The sequence below is a fragment of the Cibotium barometz genome, chromosome 27 (genome assembly GCF_041138505.1).
Source record: "Cibotium barometz isolate CiBa-2024 chromosome 27, ASM4113850v1, whole genome shotgun sequence".
NCBI classification, from domain to species: Eukaryota; Viridiplantae; Streptophyta; class Polypodiopsida; order Cyatheales; family Cibotiaceae; genus Cibotium; species Cibotium barometz.
The window spans coordinates 19,740,441-19,766,792 of NC_141072.1; the positions used below are offsets into that span (position 1 = coordinate 19,740,441).

The window sequence follows — 26,352 nt, forward strand, 5'->3', positions numbered from 1 at the left end:
TATGAGAACATAGACACCAATGAACTATCCAGATAGGTCTTATTAATACATGAAAGATGCTCCCTAAGGTCTTTAATCCTTGTGAGGAACTCATCCATTAAATTTCCCTCATTTATATGCTCAGACTCTAGGTGCTCGTGCAAGTAAGCCACTCATGCTTCATTACACATATGGTAAAGTGTAGCAAGTGCATCCCAAACTTTCTTGGTAGTTTTACATTCATAGAGAATATGAGGAATAATTTCATGGAAAGTGCCACCAATTCATGTGCATGTGCATCCCTGCTATCCCACTCGATTTGTTTCATTCTATGGGAGAGGTAAGGGGGCAAATGCCACACATACATGTAAATTAATATAACTATCCAAAGTACATGTATTATCTTGCAATGGTGAGATGGGCATGCCTCAATGCTAATAACAACATTCCAAAGTCCTTTTTTGAGGCAACCAATATATGACGCATCATATAGAACCACAATGAGGAGTTGGTCCCGTCAAGCTTATCCTTAGCCAAAAGCATCCCAAATACATCATTGGCTGCCATTTTAGTAAGCAAATAACAAATCTCTCACACTATTTCACAATGACTTCCACCTTGGTCGGATCCACTGTTAATCCTTCTATTGTGACACTATGTGTTCTAGTAGGAATCCACTCGTTAACTACAAAACACACTTAGCTGGATTAGGTTGATCATGGTCTCTCTGTATTTTTCAGCGCATAGCATAAGGTGATAAAGGTGGTCCGCCTTTTTCCCAAATACACTAAATCCACAAAGACCCTTGTGAAGGTGTTCATATATACTCGCATAAGATTTCATGAACCATATATCTAGAATATATTGGCTGGTGCATTCTCTTCAACCAAAATCTCATCACATTTGAAGTAAATGCTTCCCATTCTTTCATAAAGGTTATTTTTTTCTTGTCCTTCTGTGCCCATCCGGACTTGATTATACCCACCCACTAAATTCATCCAGAAATGATTTTATCATGTTATGCCACTACATTCATCAAGGAATCCGTAAAAGAAATAGGAAATCTAAGGAATCCATAAAATAAATAGGAAATGGGTCAGCAATTGTGGCGACATTGAGTTTCATATAGTTGGCAATGATGCAGAATCTGAGCTTCCCATTCTTTTTTGGGACAATGACTATTTTGGTGATAGGCCTTGTCCACAAGATATATGAATCCAACTTCTATAGCAACTTGTATATTTCTTCCTTGACATGCGTTGCATAGTATTTTGGATTCATCTTGTTATGATTGGTAGGAATTGCATCTTCCTTTAGATTGATCTTGTGCTGATAAAAGCTTGAGTCAATTCCTTTCATGTATGTGTAGCTTCATGCAAACACATCCGTATATGAAGTCAAAAAATTTTGCAGTTCTTCTTTCAATGACCATGCATGGCTCCTGATCATCACCTAGATTGATCTATATCAGCATATCTTCCTACATTCTGACATTGTGCATTTTCTCCTTTTCATCCTGTCAATTGAATGCAAGAATGGGCATGTCCTGCTCTTACGGCTCCTTATGCCATCCTCTAGTGTTGTCTTTTATTTATTCTTTGATTGTTTCTTCTAGATTTTCTTGAGCAAGATAAAAGTCATATCTTAAGATGATTTGTTCCACATCCACTTCAAATAATGAGAGAGAGCAAGTCTGGGTTCTCCCTAAGAATCTTCTCTTCCTCATCCTCCTCTACTCCTTCTAAGTAGTTTAATCCTTTTGCATGCGAGGTCATCGGCTAGGTAGTTTAATCCTTGGCTGCCATCACTGGCAGTCTTTCCTTTTTCCTTTCATGATGGTAATCTGGACAGTTTTCTAGTTGTGCTTGAACTTCTTGCTCCTGAACCATGACCTTCCCAACAACATGGGGTAGATATCTTTGTCATCTTCATGACAATGAATACCATAAGGAATATACATCCTACTATCTCAATCTCTTCTCTCATCACGAATAATGCCAATTGGCCGGACTCTCCTCTAGTCTGACATCCTCACTTAGAATGGGATTGGTTACATTCTTGTGATTCCCAACTTCTTTGTTAGGCTATCTGATATTATGTTGACACTAGACCCTTCATCCATGATTACTTGTTGGGATACCACTTATGCTGATTATTGCTTTTGTAACTTCTGTGTCACAGTCCTACACTCTCCACACTCCTACAGCCCATGTTTGGGGCTTCAGCACCAAACCTTGGAAGTTCCACCAGTTTCTCCTCTATGGGCACTATTTTCTAGAGCAATTTTTGCATGTACCTAGGCACCTAGTTCAAGACTTCGTCTAGTTAGGCACCAAGTATAGGACTTGGTCTAGATTAATATTGAGCTTCATCTCACTAAGATCTTTCCATAGCTCATATCCTAGTCCACTTTTCCTACTCTCATATTCGTGAAAGGACTTGTTTCTTCTCTTACCTGGCTCCTCTAGCTACTGGTTTTCTTTTCCTTGATTGTTTCCTATCAAGATTCCATTTTTGTCTTGCTCTTGATCATCACATTCAGATTTTCCCTGCAAGAAGTCTTTCTTGTTCTGGCTTGCTGTAAGCTCTCTCTATCACTCTTGCACCCCTTCGTTCAACATATCCATGCTCCCTTGTGGATTCTTACCTATAGCAATTTCCTCTCGTTGCTAGCTAGAGTGGTCTTGTTTAGACTCTCCTCAACTTACTCCTATAGGCATGGGTTCTCCTACATTGTCCAAATCATTCCTTGTGCATTCTTCACAAGCTTGGTGATTTGTTCACGCACCCTTTGATGTCCCACCCACAATTTCCTCGCTTTTCCTAGCTAGAGTGGTCTTGTTCGAACTGTCCTCAACTTGCTCCTATAAGCATGGGTTATCCTACATTATTCGAATCATTCCTCGTGCATTCTTCACAAGCTTGGCAATTTGTTCATGGACCCTGTGATGTACCACCCATTATTCTAGCTTCAGCTGGTTTTCTGAATCAGATCTCTTATCTACCAATTTGAGGCTTTTTCTACAGTTTCTCTAGTGTGGCATCTACTTTCACCATAAGGTCATCCTAGGATTGCATCTCTTTGCTCTTGTGTCTTGCAATTCCTGCTAGTGTTTTTTCCAGACCGGACAGTCTATCTATCTATTACCAGGTGTGTTGTAGTAATAGCATATTTATCATGTTCCTCTCTTTAACCAAATTTTCCACCTCCTCTTCCATATGGATGATTATTTTGAGGTGCAAGGGCTACATGGTTAATGGCATTTGTGGCAGTTTGCTGATATTGATGCATCTCTGCTATCTAATTCCTTGTGTTGTAGTATATTGGCTAGGGCATTGGCTAGGGCAGCTTTCAATTCTTTTTGAACGTCCACTGCCTGCTTCCTGCCTTCTTCCGGGGCTTCTGCTCTTCATCAGCATTCAAAATTGAATTGGAGTCCGAGTCAGAAGTGTCTTCTTCTAGACTCCAAGACTAAAGACTCATCTTCGTTCTCTTTTCCTTTCTCATACATCTTTTCCTCTTCTTAGGATCTTTTTTTCTTTTCCTCACGATTCTTCCTCTCTTTCTTTTGTCCCATACACTACCATTTTATCCATCTATGCTCATCTGGGTAATGGCTATTAAAAAGGGTCATTTACAATGAAACAATATCGCTCACATGATGGGTCCATTACAAGTGAGACCACTACAAGTCCTTTGGCGCGGTGAACTATGGAGTTGTTCACATGCGAACAATAGACATCTCGAGTGTCACGATTTTCTTTCACCAATTGACTATGCAGCAATTAGTGGCTGCAATCCATCCCCCTTTTTTGAGGAAGATTCACTCTTCCATTGTACCTGCGAATAAAACTTGCAAGATGCACGTTTAGATCCAATGAAAAACTCCATGTCAAAATAACCAATAGTCATGGATGAGAGTAGCTACAGATGGTGTGAGGGGTGGGTGGCCTAACGAGGTCCATGTCTGCCAAGACAATATGTTATGACTAACCTCGGTGTCAACCAAGATAGGCCATGTAGCTAGATGGTCTTTTGGGAAGAACTCTAGATCAAGGTGACCAGATTCTACCATTGTTTTTGTTTCAGGCGCATCCTAAAGGTCAGCTTTGTGTATAAAGATTCGCATAGTTGGTTGCTTGCCATCTCTTTGATTCTTTTTTGTTGGGCGAGCGCCTCGAGGCATCATGTCCTCCGTGTTTGTTGTTCGCCTCTCTTTTTATTTGTGAATTTGATAGAGCATGTCCTAGGTGAGAGGTTCGTAGTAGTGTTTGCTACCATTGAAATAACCTTCAATTTTGTAAGATACTTCTTATCATGTGCACCCTCAGCACATTAATTGGGTTAAAGAGGGAAAATACCTTTAAAAAATGACTGATTAAGATAGTGATGAGTGCACAATTTTATTGGAACCCTCCCATGTGCACATGTGCACCCCCCAGCACATTAGAGGGAAATTACCTTTAAAAAATGTTGTGAAAAAACTAATAAGTAAATTGAAGAGAAAAAGGAATCAATAAAATAATCCCCATGTACATTAAAAATTAGGTAGTGGGATTTCGAACTGTTGTGGATGTGAGAATGTGAGCTCCTCCGTGCGCTTGTCCTCATAGAAATCCACAAGTGATTGAGCTCAACAGTGCGTGTCGTCCTATATGAGGATCACATTCGTGGTACAAGGAGATATATTATGATGAGGTTGTGATACTGTGATATGTGATTGTGACTATTGTCTTGACAAATGAAACAACATTGTAGCGTATCACTTCGTGAGGGAGCAAACCTTGAGGTGCCTGGCCTGTACATCATTGGAGCTTCACCTAAAGATAGGGCAATTTAATGCCCGTTTTACAAAGTTTATGCTGTTGTTTACTAAGCCAATTGGTGAATCTGGGGCTCCAAGGACCATGGTGGTTCTTGTCTCTAGGAGTTCCATTGTTTCCATGTACGCTTTATTTGCTCATTTTGTCCCAAAGCTCCTCGTTTGAGATAGTTCCGAAAAAGTCTTGCCATCTTTAACAAGGAAGCACTCTATTGAGTGTTGATTGTAGATACTTACAAGACAAGACCAATGGCCGAATAATATGCAAAAGAATATTGTTAAAACTTACGCTAGCAAAGATTAGTGCAACTAGACTTCAATAATAATAATGATGTTTAGAATTCACATGAGCTAAATCTAAAGAATGCCTTCTAATATGGATAGCTTGAAAATGAAGTGATGCTATTATATAGTGACCATATAAAGGCTCCTCCTATTCTAAGAAGAAGAGTAGTTGAACACTTCAAGAGAGAACTAAAGCATCATAGCCCACCCCAAACAACTCGCTTGAATTCTTCTTTTTTAAAACAAGTTTTGTGTATGGCAGGTAACACAAACTTCCTCAAGATCATGACCCTCTAGTAATGATATCAATGGAGGCAAACAAGGCATAAAAAAGAGAGAGAAAAACCAACAGCACCATCATCAAGCCTAGCATCACAAGCACACCAAAAAAACTACTTGCTTCTATTGGATTTAAAGCCTGAATTCTTAAGGTGACTTTGATTCACCAGAGCTAAATGGTGTTTGACGAATTTGTACAAGGCCTAGGAGATGCCAGACTACTAGGAAAAGGTTTCCAATATACAAGGGCAAAATTGCATTTCAATTTTGTTATAATGCCACAACAAAAGGAGGCCTGTCATTCCTGTGACCAGCGACAGACCGGTACACATAGAGGCTCTCGACAAGCGTGGTGTTGTCTCTGTTTTGTATGATCTCCACATTGAGGCGGGGCTTCTGGTTGGCAAGCCAGTGACAACCAGCAATGGTGACACTGCAGTTGGACATCCACAGAGACCGCATGGCCTCGTACCTGTGCAGCCCCGACAGCAGCGCCATGTCCCCGAACGGACTGTCCCTGATCTCTAGCTTCCTAAGATTCAAACACCCTCTCAGCACATGCTGCAGCCCAACATCACTCTCCCCAGCAAATGCCACAGAAAGCCTCTCCAGCTTCTTGCCATACATCCCAATATACTCAAATGCCTTGTCTGTCAGCCACCCAGACAATGACAACCTCCTCAATGCCTTGCAATGTCTCACAATCGCCCCAAATCCCTCATCCATGGGTGCATTGGTCGTGTGGTCTGGCCTTGCTGGCTCCATTATACACAGCCTGAAGCTCACCAGATCAAGACAGTTCCTGGCCATCACCTCCACTGCTGCATTTGTCATTTGACCGCAGAAGTAGAGAATAGATCTGAGATTAGGGCAACCTTCTGCAATGTACACAAGACCTTCCTCAGTGACACCTTGCCCTTGTCCTTCTCTGTTGGCTGGGTACACCCGGAAATCCCGCAGATCCTTGCATGACAACCCCACCGCTTGCAGACCCTTGTCTTCAACTGTATCCATAAGCTGCAAGAGAAAAGTTGATTAATTAAAAGGCTGCCAAAGCAAAGAGCAGTGCTCTGCTTAGAAAAGGTAATGTCCAAAGGCAAACAATAAAATAAATGGAAAGATTTGTGCAAGCATCTCGTGCATCAACATCATTGCTTTCAGGCAATCATCTCCCAAAGAATCCACGAAGATGGAATCATGATAAGGTACTTCGGTGAGTCTATCTATGTGATAAGGTACTTCCGTGTGTGTCTGTGAAGCCAACATGACCCACCCCTTCATAACAACAGAAGGCATACAAAAAAACTCCTTGCTTTCAGGCAAACATCTCCCAAAGATGGAGACATGATAAGGTACTTCAGTGAGTCTGTCTATGTGATGCAGACATGACCCAAACCTGCTAAAGAATTGCTCTCATTGAACGATGCAGATCAACACTCAAACATGATATGTATTACTTTGGTGCAGACATGCTGCAAAATGCTTCCATGCCTGCAGTGCAGCCAGGGCATTCCCATATGAACTTCTTAAAGATACAACTGTCAAAGGGCCAGTCTACACCATTCAACACAATTGCTAAGGCCTTGCATGTACCAAAAGCCATAAGTACGATGTGACCTTCCTTGACTGATGGATCCTTAAACTAAGCCCCAACTGCATAAACTGAGAATGTGCTACACCTTGAGTAGGGGCAGTCAAACAACCTAAGTGCAGACAGTCATACACCCTGCGTACTTGATGCAAACAGCACACATCTCTCTCTGATAGTAGCTCAAGCTTATATATCGTAGCATGATCAAAGAAGGGGTGACCCCATGGATTAGGCATCTTACTCTGCCAGGGGTGTAAGATGTGCTGAACAAATATCAAACAGACTTCTCTTTACCTCTGTATCCCTTAGAGTCCTTCTGTGGCACACCTATCATCATCCGCAATACGGACACAAGACACAAAGCAGGTGAAACTCACCAAAGAGAAAAACAATCAGGCTATCTGTTGCAGGGTTGATGAAGTTGGAATTGGAGACAATACAGAACATTTCCCAAATGGAGGCAATGTCAATCGACACCTAGCATCTAGGCAAAGAAAACCCATTAAAAGCCACACAGTTGAAACAATGTAATTGCAGAGCAGTCTATCACTTACTACAAAATACTCTCAAGGAACTTAGGAGTCACTTGACAAAGACACTAGACAAAAGAGTAACAGGTGATGAGTAAAATCCCACAGGTGAGGGCAAAAATAATGCTAAAATGGGATGAATTCCAGAAACCTGTTAAAATGGGGTCAAATCCAGAGGCCTGCTTAATCCCCCATCCTCCCTCCCCCTCCCCCCTAAAATGTAGTCTTCCTGAGAGCCACCTTACATTGAGGGAGTTCCCCTCTTCTTCTCGATTATTGTCACTATATGAGGGTTGTAATCTGGTCTTGCTGTGTATTAAGCACAAATAATTATCACATGCTAGTACCAGCTATTTTCATTGCTAAACATGTAGAGCTGGGTGAGTTGCTCTAAAGTTCACACCTAAAGGATGTCCAGATCCTTGTTTTCTTGGCTTTTAGTAGTGTTCTGATAGTGAAAACCTATGGACCCACCGACTGTAGATCCAGGACATTCTGAGATGCTTAGAGATGTATGGAGGATGACATCTGAAGAGCTTCGACTCTCTTCACTGTATACACGGGTTCACATAATACATAGGCCCATATTCTTTAATAGATGTTTCTTGTTCATGTTTCTGACATCCAGTTAGTCTCATGGACCCTTCAGCTCTTTTGATGACGTTTAATTCTCTCTCTCTCTCTCTCTCTCTCTCTCTCTCTCTCTCTCTCTCAAGCATAAAAGCTTGTTTATATCCCAAAAATCTTAGGTTCAGCTTGTTGTCTTGCCGACCAGAAAAAAAAAATCTTGATATGAATGGAGGTTAAAACCATGAAGAGGACCTAGAAGAATAGCATAAGAAACATTTGAAAATTAAGGGACAAATCACCTTAGATTTCCTTTGTGGTAAAGACAATGCTAGACCAATCAACTCATTAACTTGAAACCAGCACATGCATAATGAAGAAGCATGTCACTCACCCACAGTTTGCGTATACTGCGGCACTGACTCACAAGGTCAGCCAACTCTCCATCACATATAGGTGAGTAGCTTAAGTTAAGTGATACTAAACTCGAGCAGACCGGGTAGATGATGGAAAGATAACCAGGTGTTACAATCCAAAATCCAGACAAAGATTGCAATTTACTGCAACTTCTGAAGCTGTTGCAAACACTGACTTGATCCTCTCGAGACAATGCCGGAGAAAATGAGCCAGTGCTAAGCTCAGTGAGCTGAGGACCTTTTGAGAGCAATCGTTGAAGCTGCACTAATGACACTGCCCTGTTTAATTTCAAAGTTTTCAGAGAATTGCTCCGTGCTACAAGACCTTCTAAAGCCTCAAAATCCACATCATCATGGTCAAGATCTTCAAAATCAAGGGCAACCAGGGAGGTGCAACCGACAGGAAAGGCATTCAACCAGGCCCCTGATTTGTGAGTCAAGAGATTTTCAGTAAGCTCCAGATGTGTCAAGTTCCTGCAAAAAAAAAAACAAAGGGTCAACGATTCCGCCTGGACTAGCCCACCTAGATGGGCCCTCACTGACAAGCAGGAGCATCTGTGTAACCAGCCATAGACAGCTCGTCAAATTACTCAAAACACGGACCCAGAAGGCAAGAATTGACATGAAAAACTTAAAACACAGCACCTCTCCAGAGCCATAATTCATACACATTACTATACAAACTACCCGGAAGATGTAATAGCTTTCCTGTCCAAATCAAAGCAATTCAAGACTTTCCAAACAAGAAAGTAAACTTGGGGGTCATTACCTGCAATTGGCAGCGATGCTGGCCAGACCATCAGTGCTAAACCCATCACAGCTAGTGAGCACCAAAGCTTTGAAGTTGGGGAAGGAGGTGGCAATGAGCTGCAGGCATTCATCAGAAAGCGTCATGCGCTTGAGTCTGAGTTCTTCCAGAAAAGGGTGGGACTGAGATAGGGTATTAATCCAGGGCTGCACAAAGGCGCCCCAATTGCGCGGCACGAGGTCAAAATCTGCAAACCTGGGCTTCCCCTTCAATGTGAGGGACTTGAGCCTTGAGAAGCGCTGAGCCACCCTCTCGGCAGAGACAGCATAGCAGTTTCCCACAAACACATGCTGCCTTCCAGAGGCTTCTAGCAGATTCCAGGCCTTGCACACAAGAGACACAGCGTTCCTGTCCTTGTGGGCTGTGATGAATTTCAATACATGTTCTAGCAAGTCATCAGTTAAGGGCAAGGGCATCTCTCCTTCCCCTTTCTTCTCTTCACCCTCTCTGCAACGCTTGCACTTGGCTGATACAAGGCTAAGCTTGAGGTCCAGCTGTGTCTCCTGATCTTCTTCTTCAGTTGCTTTTCTCATGTGGAATCGAGCAACGTGCAGTATGAGCTTAAGCAATGGTAGATGAACTCTCTCTCTCTCTCTCTCTCTCTCTCTCTCTCTAGCAGCTCTGCAACAGCCCAACAGATGACTTGGTGTAACCCAATAGCTGCTCTATAAGAACCAAATTAGATGGCCATGCGTAGCCCAATATTTGCTCTGTGTGCAGAGAAGCCCAATAGAGGGCTTTGTAGAACCCAACAGCTGCTCTCTGTGTAGTGGCCCAACAGGCGGCTCTCTATGACCCAGTGGCTCCTCTATAACAACCCAGTGGCTGGCTTTGTATATGACGGACTTTGAAGAGACGCTCCTTGCTGTAGCCCACAATGCTTCCTTCCAGTGCTATCCAACTCTGCCTAGCAGCATGGATGTCACAACAGTCTTGTAAATAGGCCACACACAAGCTGGCATTCCAGGCACCCTTCAATTCAGTGAGCTAGAGAGAGAGGGGTGGTCAAAGAGGGCTGCTGAGACTCTCTCTCTCTCTCTCTCATGGGACAGTACACTGCTAATAACAGAGAGTAGAGTGGAGGTAATGAAGGGCTTTTGCAAACCTGCTAGAAGGCTACAGGGGAAAGTAGACTGTAGACTGAGAGTCCTGACTCTTGGGATGGGGGGGATGCAAATAATGATGATTACTTTGAAGCTAAACAAAGAGGCAAATCAATTATTAGACTTAATGAATGGGACTTACAGCCTACAGATCTATATAACAGGCCCACAGGGCATACCTGCAGAGGCTACAGGCAGATGGAGGGAATGAGATATAAGGCTAATCAGAGAAGGGTACTACTCTAGTCTCTGTGTGAGGGGGTTCAGTTCATTACATTACATGAACTGGGGTGGAATAAAAAAGGAAATGTGAAAGGACAGCCAACAATTAAGACCAAGGCTGTGTGTGTGTGTGTGTGTGCTGGTATCAACTTGTGACCAAGAATTGTACAGGGTGCAGGGAGAAGGACAAGTGGAGGGGGGGTTTCCTTGCTAGAGAGACTAGAGAGTGTTAACTCTCTCTCTCCCCAAGAAAGCAAGGAGCTTTCTGGTCTACTACTCCTAGGATTTGTGTTGTGTAGGGCCAAAAAGAGAGAAGAGAGAGAAATCAAGTACAAGTCTTTCAAAGAAAAGCCAAGATGGGGCATTCATTGAGGGAGCAGGGCCATGGCAGGGAGCCAAAAGAAGCAACAACAGGTTTTTCACAGGCCCATATAGGGTCTATATTTTTGCATAGAAAGAAGAAGATGATAATGAAGAAGAAGAAGAGAGAGAGGGGGGGGGGGGCTGTAAGATGAAAACCTCATGGTAGAATTGAGATGGGCAGTAGGGGTAATGTGATGAAGAGGTTATGATTAGATTGGGATGTGGGTATATATATATGTGTAGAGATGGGTGTAGGTATGGAGTATCTATACCCATGTATTGTATTGTATCATCTTGTTCTAAATGCTCTACATGATCATGATCAACTAATCAAGACAGCTAGCTGGGTCTCATTATAAGCCAAACAAGTACATGCAAATGGAGAACCCATCATCATGCAAGAGACAGAGAGAGAGAGAGAGAACAATGGATACATACAAATGGAGAACCCATCATCATGCAAGAGAGAGAGAGAGAGAAAGAGAGAGAGAGAGAGAGAGAGAGAGCACCGAAGTGACTGAACAGAAGAGCAAAGAGGATGATCAACGGCATCCATCATCCATGGATATATGTATGTATTCTGCACAGCGCATCTTTGAGATGTGTTTATGAGATGAAAATGAGACGAGATGAGATGAGATTGAGATTGAGATGGGAATGAAATGAAATTCGCTGTTGCCTCCTGCTGCAGGCGCGGGTGCGTGTGCAGAGGGAACTTCCAAGTTCAATCAAGGCGGCAATCTCCCGCCCATCTGCACTGCACGTGGTCTTGGCCGCTGACCCCCCTCTGACTGGGCCAGCTATCCGACTTATGGCCCATTACCCTCACTTTCAACGAGGCAGCCTAGGCTAAGCTACCCTTCTCAAATTTTATTTAATTTTTTGGGCGAGAGGGTTCGTTTCTTTAATCACCCCCCCTTACAGAGGATACTTACATGCAAATAAATATAGAGAGAAGCTTTTTACATCGTAGGAACCATCCCAAGAGACCAAAACGATCTATCCGACGGAAGTGAGATTCGAACACAGGACATGTTAAATATTGATCAACATCATAGGAACAATCCTAAGAGACCGAAATGATCTATCGAACATAAGTGAGATTCAAACACAAGACGTGTTGAATAGAGAGAGAGAGAGAGAGAAATTAAAACTCTCATTAACCCTTAATGACTAGAAGAATACTCATAAGATTAGAGCTAGCAAGTATTCACACGCAAAATTTTAGAGCTTGCAAGGATGATGGTTTTGGCTATGTTGTCACTCAATTAAAGAGCCGCTATTTATAGAAAGAAAAAATGGTATTTGAGAGAAAAATTTATAAATGAAGGCTATGGTTTCCTAATGAGAATAGATATTTAGTAGAATAGAACTTAGGGCACTATATTGCACGCCAGCATCAATTTAAGTTGAGGTACTCCCGACAAGTACATCAAAATGTGTATGCAGGTACTTATATTACTTCCAACTACATCAAAATGTGTATGCAGGTACTTATATTACTTCCAACTATATCAAAATGTGCATGCAAGTACTTTTATTATTGTGACAACAAGGGACATATTGAAATCCCGATTTGTATAGAAAGGGCTCTCAAAGGGTGCTAGAAGCCTAGGTTCCCATGTGGTAAAGAGATGATAAAAGTGCCGTAAACATAGCCATCATAGGAGTTAATAACATTAGATTGTGGAGCTCCCAAGTAGCCAAGTAGCACTCCTTGTGAAGCACCAAGTAGAATTATAATTCAACAATGAGTTTTACACTCTCTCTATGCTATGAAAATGTCAAAGCTTATATGAGCACAAGCACAAAGTAGGATAGAAGTAAAGGATCCTTGATTGCATGAACTAGAGTTGAATATAACCTTTTCATATCTCCTACACTTATGTGGATGTACATGTTAACAATAGCATGGAGACAATGGACGCTACACAGCCTTGAGAGACTCCCCCTTATGTACACTAGAAAGGGTTGTAAGAGTATACCAGAAGCATACACATGCACTCAAATATTCCCCCCATACCTTATGTATGGAAAGGGTTGTAAGAGTATATTAGAAGCATACACATGCACTCAAATATTCCCCCCATACCTTAAACTCGAGCTTTCATTACCATTTGTACAGCCTCCCACTGTTCTATGTTGTGAAATGATACTTTGGCCTTTTGTAATCATTTTCTCTTACTATAGTAGGTAATTATAATGACGCTCTCATCTTTCAAATTAGAGAGAGAGAGAGAGAGAGAGAGAGAGAGAGAGAGAGAGAGAGAGAACTAGGGGAAGGGGGGAAGGTGGTCAGCCTTAAACATAGCGACCGAGGGGGGTTTAACTAAGGGAATTGCATGCCCTATACATGCAAGAAAGGATTAAACAAATATTTGGTTAATGTATTTAGTTATTATGAATTTACAAATAAAATTTTTATTTTGAATAGCCAAACATGTATTACTTACAAAAGAGGGTAAACGATTATCTTTTAAAATGTTTTTTTAAATAGAGGTGTTTTAAATACATACAAGTATGTATAATGTCAAAATTTTTAATAGGGGTATTTTAAATAGATGCATGCATGTGTAATATGGTTATTTAAGTTTTAGGGCCTCAAATTTCCCAATTTCATGTGTAAATACTGTGTTTTTACATCATCTAGAAGCAACTCAAAAGCAAATTGAGACTACACACTTAGCACACAAAGTTCTTTAGAGCTATGATCGGGCGTCCCAGTCTAGGAACTACTTTATGTGTGAGTCACTATACTAAGAGTCACTACTTTATGTGTGAGTCACTAAGAGTGAACCCTAATTAGCTCCACAAACATGGTGGCATGCATGACTTGTCTTTGCTTCTTGCATTACATCTAGATATCCGTATAGTTTAAAGTGTGGTTACTGAACTTCTACATCAATGTAAATGGATCTTGTGTCCTATTGCTTTACAACCTTCTCTAGGTTTTTAAGTGCACACAATATGTTAATAAGTTTCTCTTGTACACAATATGTTAATAAGTTTCTCTAGGTTTTTTAGTGCACATAATATGTTAATAAGTTTCTCTTGTACAACCTTTTCATTCCCAGTGGCAATATGTGAATATTCTCTCTCTCTCTCTCTCTCTCTCTCTCTCTCTCTCTCTCTCTCTCTCTCTCTCTCTCTCTCTCTCTCACACACACACACACACACGCACGCACGTACGCACATACACATGCACATGCACGCATGCAAGTGTGGATACTAGGTCATACACTTTCCTGCACATACAAAGTTTGTTCACTCACCCTTAGTTACTTCTTCCCTTTTTTAAAGGTTTTAATCATTGTAACGTTCTTAACCTTCCTCTATATTACAAAGCATACTCCATGTGCATCAATAGTGTCATCCAAAGGTTAGAAACTATTTATCCTGAAAGTAGTTGACTTGTGGTATGGAGATTTACATAAAACATTCATATTGTCTTTGTGATTAACATGTTTAGGAAATCAAGCTTGGCTAAACATATGCATGTTATGTATGATGTGAGGTGAGAATAGATCCTTCATGCTTCTAGATAGTCATTTACAGAAGATGGAAGATGCCTTTAAAGGTTGTGTAAGAACTTACACAAGCTCCACAAAAAGTGGAGAGTTTGATGTGTTCAAAGTTCATGTAGTTTAAATCTTGTAATTTCAAAGAAGGGCTTTATCAAACAACCCTTGACCCATTGATACAATATCGAGATGATAAAAGCCACTCCTTACGCCACCTTAAAACAGTTTCTATACTTCAAGTGAACCCATCTAATGTTATGTCCATACTTAACTTTCGTTAAATAAATTTAAGGAAGCCTTAATCAATTACTTAAGGTTGACACTAGATGGATTAATCGTTTGTTAAACTAGTCTCTAAAATGAGATAGATGACGATATGAAATTTAGCATGTGCACAAAAAGGGGAGAATTTAATGAGTTTAAAGTTAAAGTAGTTTTTGGAATCATTAACCGATTGTCAGACTAGTCTCTAATGAGATAGGTGATGTGCTTGTATTTAGTATGTGCACAAAAAAAGGGAGAGTTTGATGATTTGAAAGTTCATGTAGTTTTAGGAATCATTAAACCTTGATATTGCAAAGACAATCCTTGGCCATTGAATACAAAATTGAGATGACAAATGCCACTCCTTGTCCCCTAGAACACTTTCTGTACTTCAAGTGAACCCATATCATGTTATCTCCATAACTAACTAAGGTTAAATAAAGGTAAGGAAGCCTTGATCAATTAATTAATATTTAAATTAGATGGGTTAACTGATTGTTAATAAACTAGTCTCTAATGAGATAAATAACAATATGGAATTTAGCACATGCACAAAAAGGGGTGAGTTTGATGAGTTCAAAGTTCAGAGGCAGTTTATACATAAAGTTTGTACACAGTGTTTGAGCCAACACCATTGGTAATAAACTTGTCACAACTATCTAGAGTGTGTCATGACAACCTTGTGTTCTGATCAAAATGAACTTGCAAGTCAAGATGGTCAATGATGAGCACAAGAGATAGGAGGTTCCTTCTAGTATCCGTACCTAGAGAACATTTGACGATATTTTAGTAGAACCCTCACTAGACATTAGAAATTGTTTCTTTTCTCTATATTGACTAAGCATTGTAAATAGCTTGTTTAACTACACTTGGCACAAAAAAAACATGTTATTCTGACTTGGCTTAGCCATGCATGGGAACCGTGACACAATGTGTGATGAATCATCATATGGGTGTGATTGCAACATGATGTTGATTCTAGAAGGGGAAAAAGGAGAAGGAAGGGGAGGTTGGGGAGGGGGGAGGGGCCGAGGGGATGCATTAAATTCCTTAGATGTTTAGTTCAGATACATGTACGAATCCTCTTATAAATAAGCACAAAGTCTTAGTGATGTCCAAATATTACAACCACTAGTTTATTCGAAAAGTTGAGGTTGAGAATTTAAGAGGGACATGATCACTACTCTCACCATCAATTCTAGTGTAGTTGCATGCTATTGTGATATAGGGAAACCATTGTTGTTGCAAGTATAGTTTATACAGCCAACCTACTTTTATGCTCAAGGCTATTGTTATGCTCCACTACACTCTATTGTAGACTTACTTAATATTAAAGAGAAGATGTTGATAGAATGCAAAATGCTTTTATTGTTACGCTCCACTACACTGTTGTAGACTTGCTTCTAATAGCTTTTAAAAAGCTATAAGGTTAAATGTTTAATAACCTCAAGGAAAAGGCAAGGTTAACAGCCTTAAAGGGTAGATGTGAAGCTACTAACAACTTGTGCTGGACAAAATCGTCGTGCTGCTATTGTGACTTAGCTTGGTAGAATTCAACAACTATTACACCACAAGTGCCTTTGGGGATATCACCTTTGTTGCAAAAGATTAGTCCACTTGGACTTAGAAAATGGCCTCACATATAGAGATGATGAACGAAACTGAGCTCTCTCTCTCTCTCTCTCTCTCTCTCTCTCTCTTCTAGACTAGACTAGAAAATGGCTAGGAAGGGTCAAAGGCCTTAGAGCCTTGGTGGACAAAAAAAGGCCATGGAGGGTGCCCAGGTGTGGACTTTGGTGGATTACAGTTAGGGTTAGGTGGGAGATAGCCCTAATCGTATCTTTTTGTATAAATAGACATTATGGAATTTAATGAACATCTTAGCCCTAATCTTGGCCCTTGCATCATGGTTATTGTTTTAGCATTTTGCTCTTGCTTTAGTGTTGTTTAACATCACTTTCATTCGAGGATTAGGGTCTTTCAGTGGTTTAGGGAGTTGATTAGCATTTTATTAAGCCTTATTTATGCTTGATTAGACATGGATGATTAGGGAGCATAATGTAAGCTTGTGTTATTTTAGTCTTGCTACTCTTGATTGGTGGAGGATTTGGAGGAAGATTAAGGAGGTACCATGTAAACCTTTCTACAATTGGCGATCACGGTGGGTTGGGGGAAATTCCATCTTCCCCCCACTCCCACACCTCCCCCCTTCTCATATCTCCCTGTCGTCCATGTTCTTTTCCATTTCTTTTGCCTCCATCTTCCTCACCCATCTCTAACCTCATCTATGTTTTTTGACACAAGTTTTTTTTCCCTCTCTCCTCTCTAGTTAGAGATCTTGCTCCACTTTCTCTCCTCTATAATCACTTGCTTGCAAACTTTATGCCATAGCATTGTCTATCCTACTCCATCTGTAGCCCATTTTAGCCTCTCTAATACCCAACACCATTGCATTTTGGCCTCTCCTAGACCCACCAGCCCAATACCATAGATCTAACCATGGCTTGTTTTTACCACCATGCTGTGAATTGTCGATGTCTCTCCTCGAAGCGTGTGTCACCTATAGTGCCCTTAATCACCAACTCCTACACCTACCAACGCCTTTAGTGTGGCCTAGGGACCATGGAGGGTGCCCAAGTGTGGGCTGTGGTGGATAGGGCTAGGGTTACGTGGGAGATAGCCCTAACCCTATCTTTTTGTATAAAAAGACACTATGGAAAGGAATGAACATCACTTGTTTGGTTAAGCCTTGTTTATGCTTGATTAGTCATGGATCAAGGGAGCGTTATGTAAGCTTGTGTTATTTTAGCCTTGCTACTCTTATTAGTGAAGGATTAGGAGGAAGATTAAGGAGGTACCATGTAGACCTTTCTAGAGTGGAAACAAGGAAGAAGGAGAGACCAACTAATTCTTATCCTTCACTAGACCCAAGACTGCCATGGGTCTGGCTCTACTCAAAGCATTAAGGTAATTGCATTACAGATCACTGTGGTATAACCTTTTATAACTTAATGAGCATTACACATTGGCACACAATGAGAGCCCAAGTATAACCTTTTTATAACTCAAATTATGAGCATTACACACTAGCACGCAATGAGAGCCCACGCATAACATTTTATAACTCAATGAGCATTACACACTGGCACACATGCATACACGTTTACACGTTTACACATACAAGCACACTGGCACACACGCATACACGTTTACACATACAAGCACACGTTTATGCATGCGTGCGTGTGCACACACACATTGTGATGAGTACTTTCCATGTGACTAGCCCTTTTCATGCAACTAGCACTTTTGCATATGATCCCATGACATCACGTATGACCTATGGAGTCTCTCCACGTTTTCACCTTCTCTCTCACTCACTTATGTTTCACCAAAATTTAAATAACCTTAGCCTTTTAGACCTTGCATACACATGTATGGAATCTCTCCACCTTTTTGCACCCACTTATATTTCACCAAAATTTAAATAACCTTAGCCATTTTAGATCTTTGCATATATTACAAAGGACTATACTCCCCCTCAAACATACAATGCCCATCACCACAATTTCAATGTTTTATTCTTGTTTTTGCATACACTACAAGGACTATACTCCCCCTCAAACATACAATGCCCATCACTAAAATTTCGACATTTATTCTTGTCTTTTCCAATGACCCCCTTCACTTTTTCTTTTATAATCAATTATTGACCTTTTTGTTGGGCTTTCAAGAGCCTTGAACTTCTTAGGGGCTCATGAGATGTTAATAAGGGCCGACTTCACAACGCCCAACCACTCAAATAGTTGGCAAAGCCAACTATTTACAAATTTTCCTTACCTTCACACAAAAGTAGTAAAACCCACGTTAATCTCAAAACTAGCTGAAACATCTTAGAAATCATGTCTTCATGCACATATGGAGCCATGATTTTGATCCTTATAAGATGCATGATTGGAAGGAGAGGTGTAATGAGGATGTAAATACTCTCGAAGGGCCAAGCTACAACACTCCCTCTCAATTAACTAGCTGTTGGTGGGCATAGTCCTGTGGCCATTGGTGGCCAAAGGACCAACAAATAGTCCTAGTTATTTGTTCAAAAGCTCCAAATAACTTGAGTGTGGGAGTAGTGATGGATTCCTCACATTTTTTTTCACTCATTCTGCCTCATGAAACCCATCACATTTCCTCAAACGCACATGGTTACTCATGGGATAGGAAAATTCAGACCCGTAGCTCTCTCTTAGATGGGTAACATTGTCCCCACTACCACCCAACTTTGAATATGGGGCATATGTGTAATCACCCTAAACATCTTGTGTAATGTCATAGCTCTAATACCTGAAATCTTGTGTGAAGACATGAGGACATATAGTGTAGTGATTGCACACACCTTTTTGATGGGCAACAAAGAGCAAGATAGATATGAGCAACATTGCAACGTCTCTTAAAAGCCATGCTAGGTAAAAATGAGTCAAAAAAATGGTTTGAAGCACCAAGAGCCTGTTCGTTGGTTCTTCCAGGTTCTATCAACCGCTGGTTGAGACACATTGGTTGAAATTCAAATGACTACCCCCTTTTTCAAGTGGCTGGCTGTCCACTATTGCAAACGCGGGAGGCCACTTCATGTGAACAGGCGCCAAAGAGGGGGACCTTGGGGTCGAGTTTCACCAATAGTGGGAGCTACGTGTGAACAGGCCCTAGGAGGCTAGGGCCACAGAGTCACATATTTTATTACACGTACTTTAAGCAAATCATACTTTAGGTAGTGCATGTCTCCGACTCTGAGCTCTCCCATTGCCCAACGACGGTCCTTCTGACTTCACAAATCAGGCACGAGATTCTTCAAAGCTTTCAAAGTCATTTTAACCGTCAGTTAAATCGTGCAGGCTTTCTTCACCAAAAGCCGTCTTTTCTGTGCAGTGTGTGACTCCCGAATTACCCGCTGAGGCTTGAAAATGATTGATTCACTTGGCGCGATTGTCGGCCGAACTTCTAAGCTCTTCAGAGCCTTAATTGCCCCGCTTAATCTTAACGATATTCATTAGTGCTTGCTTAGTGCTTAATCGTTTATTATTGCGCGATGCTAGCCTGTCGCAGTCCGCCACCTCGGAAAGTGACGGGCGGGTCCCAAATGAACGTTAAAATGTAGCAACAAATGCTTAGCGGTTTTTATTGATTATTGACTTGACAGCCACGTGGCACGTGCTGGGAGCGGGACTCCCAGACGCCACGTGGGAGAGCAATAACTAAATTTACAACCCTCCTATTTTATATTATTAAACATTATTGACAATATACATTTAAAAATATTATTATATTGTTATTGGATAGGATAGATCATCATCGGTCGTGCGGTATCGAGTCTCCACGTGGCGTGTTTTAATTGACGTACATCCACGTGGCACGTGATGAGGTTTTGTTTATGGGGTGGACCCAAGGGACCCAAGACAATACGTGGGATGCAAGCGCCATGTGGACCTTTCCTATAATAAATAATGCAGAATTAGTTTTAACAAATTGATATTATGAAAGCGTTATTGAATAAAGGTGGGCTCAAAAATATAGTTTTCAAACATTATATATTATATATTAGATTATTGGATGAGAGGTAGGGTATTATGGTGCTGTCAACAAAGCAAATGTCACTGTCACGTATGCTACCACCCCTGCATCTTCTAGTTGAAGTTTTTACTCCCTCTTTAAACCGTTCTCATCTTTTTGGTCAAATTTTGACCAACTCGCCCAGTGGGGCATCGATATATTGTAGAAAAAGAGGAACAGTCCCCCAAGTGCATATTGTAAAGTAGCGCACGTCCCCCCATGCACACAACGTTTTCAGCACGCATTGCCATCGCGATACACCCACACACACACATAAAAAATATTAGGGCTCGAATCGGATCTCAAGAAGCTATTTTTTCACCTTCCCCACATAATGCACAACTTAGCTTTAAGGAAAGCATAACTCAAACTCTAACATGGGTGTGGGTGTGGGTGTGTGTGAGAGAGAGAGAGAGAGAGAGAGAGAGAGAGAGAGACGCCCCTCGTGATATCACAAAATTCGAAGCACATTTCCAACCCTTAACTTACAAACATGGGCATGGGCGTGGGTGTGGATGTTGTTGGGTGTGTGTGTGTGAGAGAGAGAGAGAGAGAGAGAGTGTGTGTGTGTTTCACCTTCCCCACATAACGCATAAGTGAGCTTTAAGGAAACCATAACTCAAACTCCAACATAGGTGTGGGTGTGGGTGTTGGGTGGGTGAGTGTGTGTGTGCGTGTGCGTGTGCATGTACGTGTATGTGTGCGTGTGTGTGTGTGTGTGAGAGAGAGAGAGAGAGAGAGACCCCTCGTGATATCACAACATTCAAAGCACGTTTCCAACCCTTAACTTACAAACATGAGACATAGTTTATTTATGTACCTACTTACTTTAGTGAACTAAACAATATTTAGAAGATGCTCTTGTACATTTCTTTACCTATTGAAGTTGATTGTTAACCTTCCTCTATCACGTTTGTGTACTTAAGTAATACAAAATAAAAACACATTGGTAAACCCTCCCTCTCTTTCAGTCATTCATGTGCAAGAAATACTGACACCACCAATAATGCACATTGTAACCATTTCTCTCGATCATGTGAAAACCCTTAACTCTTTTCCATGGGTGCATGTTCCATAACTGTAGCACTATAGAGTGTATCAAACTTTTTCATTTTAAAACAAAATGCATGCTACGTGTAGATGATAAAACAATCCTTTCTTTTATTAATTAAATGTTATCAGTTGTGAACACTCCATCATGCCTTTTTCTTTCTCCAACGTTTAATTTTATATATCTGAATAACAACATAACACGTGCACATGCATAGGCAATAGTGGGCATTTATGGGTCCATGTATTGTTTTTCTATCATCCTAATTAGCCTTTATAATATACTTTGGAACTTTACCTTCATTTGAGGCCGTGCACGCGCACGTGTGTGTGTGTGTGTGTGTGTGTGTGTGTGTGAGAGAGAGAGAGAGAGAGAGAGAGAGAGAGAGAGAGAGTCCAAAATTGATAGTGGCTCTTCTTGTATAAGCTCAAGGTTTAACAAAAAAGGTAATGTAATATAAGAAAGCATAATCAAAAGAGAAGAAATACCTCCTTGGATAAGTTTTATTTAATGGGTGATGTACACCACATCATAAACATCTCTTTCCAAATCAACCTTATGGAAAAATGATATAAATTCAGAAGAAGCTTGTATATTTGAATCTTTTATATCTTTCTCTAAAGCTCAAGCGCTTAACCTAATCCATTACATAGTGACAGACACATTGGATCAACCTAAAAATCTTTAAAAAGAGTGCAAATCCACGTTCATAACATCATGTATGACATATGGGAACCAATAATGAGCTTGGCTGACCAAATTCATGGTGGAAATTTCATGCGAAAGATAATTTCTACGATTTAATAAAAGGCTTGATTTTATTATGTCTACAAGTGGCATATACCTTTATGAATGTATGGTTGTAAATCTTATTGTAGACAATCGACTTCCATGCTTTCTAACCAAGGTACTCATGTGAATAACCACTAGCTTGTCTTTCTGTAGATCTCTCTTTAACTAGGATTGGGTTATTCAAAACGAGCTGATCATTAAACATTTATTCTCAATAACGTGCTATAATATACATTAGCGTGAGTGCCTTTAGAACTGTTACAAAAGGTAAACCACTCATCTCTTGTTTGACATAATCAACTCAGTAGAGAGTATCAAAAGGTGGTTAAGAAATCTCCATTCTCATGGATCTCTTATCTAATAAATAACTAGTATGTTGTCACCTTATGTAGGATGAGGTATGTTGTAGCAAATGGCTTTAGATGGTGACACACACCATCCTTATTTATGATTGCTTTAGAAAACAAAATGGGATATAATCATGTATTCTATAATGTTTTGGGAGGCTACTAAGCTATATTGTAGAAATTTTCAAAAGTAAGATGGCTTATCTTTCATCAATTGACTTAAATCAAAAGCAACTTAAGCAAGTATGATATTGAAGTGACTTAAGTAAATATGATATTGAACCTTGCTTATTTCTATGAAAAAGGAAATTTAGGTATTAGTTAGAGAAAGAAAACAAAAGGTAGCAAATAGCTCTATGGATGGTGACACACCTTAAAAAGGTATTAATGATCAATTTTGCAAAAAATTATGGGATAATTGTGCATTATAGAATGCTTTGGGAGGTGACTAAGATGGTTTTGGGAGAGGTTTCCATTGGCTAAAAGCTAAAATCAACTTAAGAAACATATTTATTATTAAGGTTTGTTTAATTGTGTATGCAACATAAAACTTATCCTTAAGTTAGAGGAGGAAGAAGGAAAAAGTGCCCACTTATATGTGGAATGAACAAAAAAACATATGTTTTAATGCAGAATAGTGTGACCCAATTTTTTGTAATTTAATTTGTTTGAACATGCAGGCTGGATAGCACATCCACGATCAACATCAACATTGATTATAACAACTCTCACAAATATGTCATTTTCAAAGGAAAAAAGTAAATACTTCAAAAAATATCAATGATCATGTGAGTGATGGTTGAAAATTTGAGTTGGGAAGCATATGATATTTAATACTTAATTTTGTCACATCAAGTTAACTTATGAAGTAAATGCTACACACACACACACATGCACGTGCACACGTGTGTAGGTACATGTACGCTCACATACACGTGCACGCACGCACACACACACACCCCAAATTTAATATAATGCTGGTAGGGCCTCTATATTAAAAAGATTACATTAACACTTCTAGGACTATAAAGCTATGCATGCACTTTTATTCAAAGGAGTGTCTATTAATACTACAAGACTTTTTCTCTAAATGGCACCAACTATGTGTAATTGCATGCTCCACCACCTTTGGTGAGCGATACAATGGCATGAAAAACCTACATAATAACTACCCAAATTCACCATCCCATTATCTTAAAAACTATCTAAGTATGTAGCCTACTGACCACCAAGTTTGCTTAAAAAAAACTCCCCAACTCCATCGTTCCATTCTCTTAAAAGCTATCTAAGCATGTAGTCTACTTATGACCGCCAAGTTTGCTTAATCATGGCAACCTCCTCCTCCTTCTACTCCAACACATAAGAGTGTGGTCTCACCATAATAATTTAGCCTTCAAGCACAATTGCCCTATTCAAGCAAAGAATGCCTTCTCAAGTAGCCTCTTCACCCCAAGAACTCAAAGTTCTTCACCAATAAGGAATATTTGTGTACTATACGATGATTTCAATAATTATAACTACTCTTTGACACTTGTAGTCCCATGAGAGTACTTGCTATCTTATCTCTCCTTGGATTGATGTAGCTCAGTAAATGATTTTACCTCAATTGTACACAGTAGATTGTATTGTCTAAAGACTACCAAATCTTTCTCAAGAAGTTTTGTATGACCACTATGACAAGATAGCTAGATAAGCTCAGTTAGACATGTAGTTAAGTGTGGATTGCAATACTTGTTACTCTATAGATATAGTTATTAAGCATGTAGTTAAGTGTGGACTGCAGTACTTGTTACTATATAAATATACTTGTTAAGTGTGGTTTCACTATAATAACAATGTATTGACCAAGGTCTCTTATGTTACATTGAAGATGGATAAACTCATCAGATGCTTATTGAAGGTTCTTGAAATCAACCTAAACTTCAAAGAAATATTGCTATTACAACTTGATACATTAGCGTGCTTTCACGTATATTAGTTAGCCATATTTGAGAGAGATATAAATAAATGTGGTCCTTAATAAGAAAAAGTTCATGGGTAATCTTGATGTTTGATATGGTGGAAGATGAATCGGTTTAGAAGTTCCAATTCTCCATTAACCATGAGGGGATAGTATAGGCTTCATGTCAAAGGCTACATGAAGGACCCATTGTTGGTGAAGAAGCAACATGCTCTCCCTTGTTTATCAGGGATGTGATCCTAACTTCTCATCCCATAAGTAGCGGTAAAGTATTTTATAGATGTGTATACTGATTCCTTATACATCCTTGATTGTTGCTAGAGGTGAAGGTACAAGGGACCAATAGTTGCACATAGTTGTATGGTATTTCCAATTTATTAGCACCATTTAACGAAACACTGCTCCTCATACGCGTCAATGATAGATACAAGAATTACATCAACCACAGGAATAGTGTGCTTTACTCTAAGGGATAGTAAAATTACAACTAAGAAACTATGTGATGCTCCTTATAGATGCATGGATAGGTCCTCCACACTCCATAAAAGTCACAACTATACGGGTGACTAAGCTATTTAAACCTTGAAGAGTGATGCCTACAAACATTGTGCAGAGGATCTCAAGATGATGTTATTCAAACATTGTTGTTCTGCTTCATTCACCTTATGCTTGTATTTTCTAAAGTAAATCGTTGCTACTTACTAAGATCTAAGTGAAGCATTGTTTCGCTATTTGTCGAGGCTATAAGAGTGAAATTTTACACTGCTAAGCTAATAGCTAATGACAACTTGTAAACAAAATGAACCTAATCACAAACTTCCAAATGATAGAAACACCTAAGCAAGAGTGTAACCTCTTAAACACTTGCTAAGAGCCTAGATGGCTTGAGAGAGGAGAAGAGGAAAGAACACTCAAATCTCTTATCACTTGCTAAGAGCCTAGATAGCTTGAGAGAGGAGAAGAGGAAAGAACACTCAAATCCTAAACCCTAACCATTTTATAATGAGCTAAACTTAAACTAGGAGAAGTAGTCCTAAGCTCTAATACCTTGTTAAAAGAGCTCTCCTATTGAATGAGACAACTGTCTAAATGGACACTAATCTTACACTAATGATAACACTTATCTAAACTAATTAAACATGACTAATATAAGGTGAGTGAGTGAGTGTGTGTGTGTGTGCGCACACACTAATTAAGCTTTAGACTCAAGTTAATTAGGTTACAAGGTTGAGTTTGTACTCATAAAGAAACTTGAGATACGCTTCATTATTCCATTGCTTTAAATGACCCCCTTTTATGAGTAGATGTTGGCTTCATTAGCTCATGTGGAATTATCCTTGCTTGCTCGTGTGCTTGTTTGCTAGTTGCTTCATAAAATATAAGCATATCCATGCATCCACAGAAGGGTGCATAGCAGAGATACGAGGTAAGCTGAAAAGCTAAGCCTTAAAGGATAAGGGTTATTGGATTATTTTTAGTGTAAAAAGAGCCTAAAATGCTAATGTTTTTAGAGTGTTTTCACATGAGTATCTCCACTTGTGTATCAACAAAGTGTTTCACATTACACTGGACCTCAATGATTGTCTCCATCACTTGGATCAACAATTCATTCAAAGTAAACCCTTGTAAAAGAAGATAAATGAGCACACAAAAATATGTGCTAAGTGGCAAAAAGCATGAGGTCTACACCAAAGGCACAACGAAGAAGACAACACCAAATGGTGGACACTCCAGCAAACTAAGGCATCATAAAAAAGAAGAGAAAAGAAATGAAGTTAAGGTCACAATAACCAAAGAGACTACATCAGCATCCAACATCAAAGAAGAAGCATGAAGTTAGCACCAAG

At 40.0% G+C, this 26,352-nt stretch overlaps 1 protein-coding gene across 1 annotated transcript; it reads right to left on the reverse strand.

The window, feature by feature from the left end:
• Positions 1–5,472: 5,472 nt before the first annotated feature.
• Positions 5,473–11,365, reverse strand: LOC147623148 (protein AUXIN SIGNALING F-BOX 2-like). Its single transcript, XM_086821205.1, has 3 exons — positions 9,240–11,365; positions 8,449–8,944; positions 5,473–6,383 (listed from the first exon to the last, which is right to left on the reverse strand). Exons 1-3 carry the CDS (start codon positions 9,809–9,811, stop codon positions 5,637–5,639), a joined length of 1,815 nt encoding a protein of 604 aa, XP_086677331.1. The 5' UTR covers positions 9,812–11,365; the 3' UTR covers positions 5,473–5,636.
• Between the last annotated feature and the right edge of the window lie 14,987 nt (positions 11,366–26,352).